The following is a 7,298-nucleotide window of genomic DNA, read 5'->3' on the forward strand; positions in this document are numbered from 1 at the left end:
TAATGCTTCTATATTCTCGCCTCTTAGATTCGCTTGTTTGAAGGGGGGAAAAGAATGTCTACTCCACTTATTAGTTATTATGTTGCGTGATTCTGATCATTAATCAAGATTTACTCTTGACACATTTTTAACCTAGTTAAGTTGCCTCCAAACGAATTGCAGCGCTTTATTAAGCTTCTTCCCCTGTAATTCCATGATTTCCATTTTAACCAAATGCCCTCTAAAATGCCCATTTCTTTACTATCCCACATTTACTTTTGATTTCATTATTTTCGTAAAAGATTTCGACATATTTTTTTATGAGAATAAATCCTTCTTTTATTTGATTGATAATGATACAAAACTGAAGAAATCTTAGCCATTTACATCAAACTCAAACTTAGACGGAACTGAAGGTCCTTAATTAGCTCAAACAGGCGGGAGAAGACAAGGTAGACAAAAAGGTGGACCCAAAAATATTAATTTATATGGAAGTGATTTGTCAAAGCTAAGGGGAGTTTTACTAATTTATTCCCTACAAAGGATATTGGTATGCAAATCATTCACACACCTCTCTTACCACTTAGTCCATTGCTTTTTTATTTCCCCCTCACAAAACAAATATAAAAGGAAGTGACAACTATTCTGTAACAAGATGGCATGATCAATTTGCTGTTCAACTCATGCATATTACCTGCAAAAATGAAGATAAAACGCCAATATTAATCAATAGAGCAGCCCTATTCATCCCCATCGAGTTAAAACCTCAATACTCACATGGGATGGGGCCCGCCAGGTAGATAGGTGGGACCTAACCAAGTGGGACCCACCATTTTGTTGGTGAAAGGGTCTTATCTCCATGGAGATGAATACCATTTTTGTAATCAATAAGTATAGTTTGTTAGCTTGCAATAACATGTTCAGTCGGATGAATTTCCTAAAATAAGTAGAGCAAGCACATCAGTGAAACGAAAACCAAAGGCTGGCTCATAATCTACCTATCTTTATTTTTTTTGCAAACAATGATCAATATTTTCTTGAATCACCATAAGAAAAGTGCATTTGAGTAATGAAGATAGATATTCCAAAGAAATGAGAAGGCAAACATACATGGCATTGCAGAAATATGGCATCACAAAATTAAAGAAAAGATAGGATCACTGGTTCAAGCTGGAACTGCTACAGGCCTTTTGGCGGTTTTGATTCCTCTTATGGCTGCAAGAAAACAAATTGAGCATTTAACTCATGTAGATAGCAGAAACATAATTTTTTTATTTTTTATTTTTTGTGGGCGATGATATATTTTTTGCATACCATACCTTCGGCATAATCTTTAGCTCCAAAGACAGCAGAACCAGCAACAATAGCATTCGCTCCAGCCTCAATCACCTGCCGACATATGAGAAACACAAATTTAGAATTTAAAATGTAGTGCCCGTTTGGTTCATAGGTTTGAACAAAAAATTCAAATTTTTCTGAGAGCAAATACGGGTAGTAAAAAGGTTTGAATTGTGGTTTAAACCCGGGAAACAATCGGTACAGTAACCTAAAGATGTTCTCCTATTAGACTAATTCTAGCAATTGTTACAGTTCGGTAAGAAAATATCCTCATATGACATGGCATTTCACCCTTCTTTCCCTCATTGCACTTCAATTTGAATATCATGAACACCAAAGAAACCATCAAAGACAGTAGGGCTTCTAAAAGTTGTTCTAAGGCTAAAGGACCGACATTTTTTTTTTTTTTTACTATGCTCCTCTATGTGTGTTTACAGACATCTTGGGGGTGGAGGGGGGGAGGATGGGGAATAGAATTTTCCGTCTGTGCTTAAATCGTAATAGAAACATAGAAGATAAAACACTAAGCCTTATTTGGTTTTCTTCATTTCCCCCCAAGAGATAAAACAACGGCAACCCACAGACCTTATACGCATTTGATGGACCTACTCCACCATCCACTTCAATCCATGGATTCACTCCCTGTAATTACACAATAACAAAACGCCAACATCTCTGAGTCAATAAGAGACCTACGAATTGCGATTTGACAAAAGCAAAGTTGCATATCGGCTGGAAATTATACCTTCTCAGCGCACAATCTTCTTAGGTCAGAAATTTTCTTGACTTGGCTCTCAATAAAACTCTGTCCACCGAAGCCAGGGTTTACAGACATAATCAAGACCAAATCAACAACTGCAAAATAGAAAAACATTGTTCGACTTCATTTTGTCTGATTATATTTGCCTTCTCACATCTCCATGCTAAAAGAGTAATGTACCATATTACTACGGTGGATGCTCTCCTTTTGTGGATGATTTTTCTAGTAAATTAATCCCTTTTTTCAGCGAAAACTATATGGATCATCAACTCATTGCTATTCAATATCATCAACAACCAAATTCAAGCCTTCAGAACTCATAGATAAGAAATAATTATAGCCTTACAATCAAGAACGTATTCTATTGTACTTAGAGGTGTGGCTGGGTTCAGGACCACTCCAGCTTTAGCTCCCAGACCTTTTATCTGAAAAATAGAAAAAAGAACTACTTTTGTCAGGAGTAAGTAAAGAGTAGCAGCCAAAGAAAGAATCTTCAAAAAAGAAATAGCCATATGAAACACAATATTTGGAATTTCTGCCTTGCATTAGCAAGCCATTAACTATTTCCCTGAGCCACAAGTACAAGCAAACACAATATCATTTTTCCAATGTTATAAAGTTATGCTTTAATACCAAGCCTTCAACCTTTTCGCTCACAAACACTCCGGGAATGTATTTGGTGCTAAGAAAGGCCAATATTTACACATATAGATCATTTAAATTTTATTCGTGAGTCACACTGTCAACACGATAGTGCTGAATAATGCTTAAGAACAAACAGCGCAAAGATGTAGAGTCACACAGATGAGCAACCTAGCTTGTTTTGACCATCTCTCTACATAGTATTGTGCTCTTACCTCAAACCAACGTGAGTTACAAAGATTCAAATCCACATCAGTGGAAAATAAGACATTGCTTGGGTGAGATCTTTTCTTATATATATATAGAGGTACCCTATCTTATACCTATGACGTCTTCAGTAGATAGACAAAATTGCAATCTAACTTCAGTTACAAGAAATCAGGTACACCAGTGTTCGAACGCAATATTTGATCTCAAGGAGCAAGACAAAATCTTACTTGATTAAGTGTACGGTGCAAATGGATGGTAGAAGATTGCTCGCAATGAACACTGACTATGTCAGCCCCAGCTTTGATGAAGTCTGGCACTCGCTGCTCCGGTTCCACAATCATCTGCAGCTCAAAATCACATTAGAAAAGGTTTGCTTGTCTGTTAATTTATACAATCACCCCAAAAACATAAAGATTGAGTGATACCAAGTGCACATCCAAAGGAAGGTCAGTCACAGGGCGCAAAGCATCAACCACAAGAGGTCCAATGGTAATGTTTGGGACAAAGCGACCATCCATAACGTCGACATGGATCCAATCACAGCCAGCCACCTCTACTGCTTTTACCTAAATAAAGTGGAGTCAAAGCGTGATATCCATGAAACTTAACAATCAGATGCAAATAAATCAGCAAATCCGCTAATAGTATCAAACTATGATTGCTAATAGGCATAATTAATAGATTAGGATAAAATATAACAAAGAACGAAGCTAAAAGTTGTACCTGCTCTCCCAACTTTGAAAAGTTAGCAGAGAGAATAGATGGAGAAACAATGATATCGCTTTTTGAGTACTTATCAACCCGAGCTGTAGCCTTCACTGTAGTCCTAATTGTTCTCCTAAAACCACACAATAGCAGGAGAGAAAAAACATATTAGAACTGAATTTGAGAGGATAATTCTTCGGAAACTCTCATTGAGCTACTTACTGGCAACCACAAAAGCTATTGAGTAATCTGATACGAAATCACAGGTAAAGATTCAATTACGCAAGTATTATTGAATTGAACAGACTATCGGGAGGATTTAATGAGAATCTTTCTGAACACTCTACACACACACAGGTTTTCGAGAGACCTCGACTCTCCAATTTCTTCTCAATATAATTCTCTAAACTCTCCCTTCTGTTTCCACTCCTATTTATCCCCCTAATTCCCGCCTAAAACCGTTATTCAATCAATCACCCCACTTATTCTACAATAGGCAGCCCTGTCACAGAATTGCTATCCTGCCCCTGCCTTTTATTCCTCCTTATGTAAGTAAAATGCACCGGTGGCCTATCATAATCATATGATTCAATCCTTAAGTATCTAAAATCTTCTGAACGAGGAAGAAGGGTAAACATTATGGAAGATGGGGAGAAAAATTATCCAAACTAAGTGAACAGCATAAAGTCAGAGACCATTGAAAGTTGCAATTAGCCTTGCCAGTAAAGTCTCTTGGAATATCAAAGTTCTGGAATTGAATCCTATCTTCACCAAGGTTGAGGATTAAGAGGTTGGAGACAACTAAGTCCCATGCTTTTTTCCCCTCTAAAGAAAAATGAGTTATAGGGATAGAGGTGGCTTACCCAAATAATCTTGGGGAAAAGGTGCATCACCGCGTGGCATATGGATCCCTTGCAAAGTGTATTGTCCATATAACAGCGCACCACAGTGAGACTAACTCGAACCCCAAGACTTTGTCAAGGAGAACGAACAGACTTACCACCCCACCGAATGCCTGGTGGTACTAAGTCACGTGGTTTAGTGGGCCACTTATTGATCAAAAGAGAGGTTCGATGATTAATTTAAGAATTTGTTGGAGATGACTTTAATGCTATAAATTTAGTCTGCCTCTAAAAGGATTATGCCCAAGATTTGAATGAGATACATAACAATGCAATACCCATTCAACTCTAATGAAAACCTCAGTTCACTTTCTTTTCAGTCATCAATTCACTTATCTTACTCAGATAAAAACTTTAACTTTCCCAGTGCCTAAGAATACACCAAAACATTCACCCGAATAGTTTCGCAACAAAAGATCAATCAATCTGTGGAAGTCTGTCAAATTCATTCTTTGTTCTCTAAAACCACAAAATGTTGCAGTCCCAGTACACGTTTCCTTCTTAGACCACACAAATCACCAAAGGAATTAATAAATAACTTCATACACAAAATGAACCAAAATTTCTTAAACTGTCATGACATTTCTGAACTGGGTTTTCCAGGTAACACCCAAATTCCCATTCCTAGACCTCAAAATCAAAATATAAAGAAAACCCAGATGAAATTCAAAGGAGAGAAGTGCAACAAACGAATAAAAACAATACCTTGTTAAGGTAAACGAAGTGGGTTGAGAAAGAGCTCGTCTTTGAGGCTTAAGACCCCCACCAAGGCCACTAATTTGGGACTGAAGAGTCGACGAACACAACGAAGTTGTTGACATCTTTTTTTACCTTCAAATCTCCCTCTCTCTCTCTCTCTCTCTTGGAGGTTTATAAATGGTTAGGCAGTGAAAGTTTGGTGCTTTATTTCTTCCTCCTTGCTTCTTCTCCTTTGCCTTGTCCACCAAACCAAGCTTTCAACAGAAGAAGAAATTCGGAGAATTTAGGAGGAAAATTGAGGAGGCGACACGTGGCGCCTTGGTTTTGTTGTAGAGATTTTCTTATCTCAAATGGTTGGTGCTTGGCGGGTGCTCTTTTATGTCAGCTGACTCGCAAAGTGTGTGGAGAGGTTAAGGATGATTGTTTGTGTCTCTCCAACGTCGCTGACAATTGATTGATTTCTTGGACGTAAGAGAGAGAGAGAGAGGGAGAGGAGAGAGAGAAAGAGGGGGAGAGAGAGAGAGATTAATTGGGGAGTTGGGTTTTTATTTTTTTTTTATTTTTTATTTTTTTTTATTGGCATCAGCCAAGGGATTAATGCAATTTTTCTTATATGGGGATAATTTTGATGCCAACAGACTTAACAGAATTTGATTTTATCAAAGCAAAAATACAAAAAGGATTTCATCTTAGTTTGGAACTTTGGATCCTTATAAGTTCGGTGAAAATTTTCTCTCTAAAGGCGAAGGTAAAAAATGTGTTTTCTTTCAAATTTTTAAAGGTAAATCTATGGTAGGGTGAAATCTGGTGACCATATTAGATCATAGTGAGGGTCTATATACTCCCTCCCGCATCAAATTACAGCTTAAATACATTTTTTTTTAAAAAAAAAACCTATTATATTTAAAAATTGAAAAATTGAAAATAATCATAAAATTAAACCTATTCTTTTGATAAGTAAAATTAAATCTATTTGCGCACTACTAAAATCATATTAATTTTCAATAAATATCAGATTAATTGTCCAAATAAATTTCTCAAATTGAAAATCAAACTTCTTTTAATAGTTGAAAATCAAATTAATTACACAATCTTTACCATTTTTTTCCTAAAATAAAACAATCACTAAATAATGGTAACCAAATTAATTATCAAAATAAATTTCACAATTTTTCCTATAATAAAACAATCTCGAGAATGTCAACCTTCTCCACAAATGGTTGCCGGCGTTGCCGGTGTTTCACATGCCGCCGTAAAAAATCTCGGATGGCGACGCCACCTAAATCACCACAATTAGAAAAGGACGACAATCAAAACCCCAAATATCTTAATAGAGCTCAGCCGAAAACACCATCATTCGCCCCAACGAAATTGAGACTCACGACGAACTTTGACCACTTGCACGTCACCAATCCGCCGTATGTCCGCCATTAATATTGGTGCCGATCCACTCCTCATCCTCTCCACGTCAAAACTCATGCCTCGTCTTTGTCACCTTCGTTGGAACTCCGTCCGCGAGTGTAATGACTGAGAGAATTTTAAAATTAAATAATATAATTTACGTATTCATGCCAAGGATTTTTTTAGAAAATGTCATGTTATATTTTGTGACTAAAGAATTTATGGAATTAATATCAGTATTCTAAAATTATGTAGTAAATTTTACGTTAAGTTCATGTTTTCTGATCAAGTAAATTCAGTTAATAATTCTCATCGCGATTTAAGACAGCAGGAAATTCAATCCATGAATAGCTTGAGAATTTTAATTGAAAGAATTTTTGAGTATAGTACGATATTAGTAGCATGCTGAGAAACGCTCTAACACTTAAGAAAATCCTTAATTGCTGAATGGTTAAATTAAAGTTACGCGAGTAGCCTTTTAGTAGAAAAATGTTATCTGAGCTCGGGAGTTGACACGATCAGTGTCATGCCTGAGATATAATGTAGAAAAAGTTAAGTTTAGAATTTATTTAGTATAGAAATAATTTTAAGACTTGAAACAATCTGAAATATTACGTGATTAAAAATTTAGTTCGGTATCAAATTATTCAAATATTAGTGTT

General features: G+C 36.3%; 1 protein-coding gene across 2 annotated transcripts; it reads right to left on the reverse strand.

Moving 5' to 3' along the window:
• Nucleotides 1–444: 444 nt before the first annotated feature.
• LOC21399034 (ribulose-phosphate 3-epimerase, chloroplastic) lies at nucleotides 445–5,658 on the reverse strand. Of its 2 annotated transcripts, none has more exons than XM_010093227.2 (10): nucleotides 5,242–5,658; nucleotides 3,653–3,767; nucleotides 3,355–3,495; nucleotides 3,157–3,270; nucleotides 2,424–2,502; nucleotides 2,063–2,172; nucleotides 1,903–1,959; nucleotides 1,299–1,368; nucleotides 1,090–1,194; nucleotides 445–673 (listed from the first exon to the last, which is right to left on the reverse strand). In XM_010093227.2, exons 1-9 carry the CDS (start codon nucleotides 5,355–5,357, stop codon nucleotides 1,145–1,147), a joined length of 852 nt encoding a protein of 283 aa, XP_010091529.1. In that variant the 5' UTR covers nucleotides 5,358–5,658; the 3' UTR covers nucleotides 445–673; nucleotides 1,090–1,144. The 2 variants fall into 2 exon arrangements, with proteins under 2 accessions (XP_010091529.1, XP_024018208.1); XM_024162440.1 differs by lacking the exon at nucleotides 445–673 and adding an exon at nucleotides 747–916.
• Between the last annotated feature and the right edge of the window lie 1,640 nt (nucleotides 5,659–7,298).

The sequence above is a fragment of the Morus notabilis genome, unplaced genomic scaffold (assembly GCF_000414095.1).
Source record: "Morus notabilis unplaced genomic scaffold, ASM41409v2 Scaffold226, whole genome shotgun sequence".
In the NCBI taxonomy this organism is placed as follows: Eukaryota; Viridiplantae; Streptophyta; class Magnoliopsida; order Rosales; family Moraceae; genus Morus; species Morus notabilis.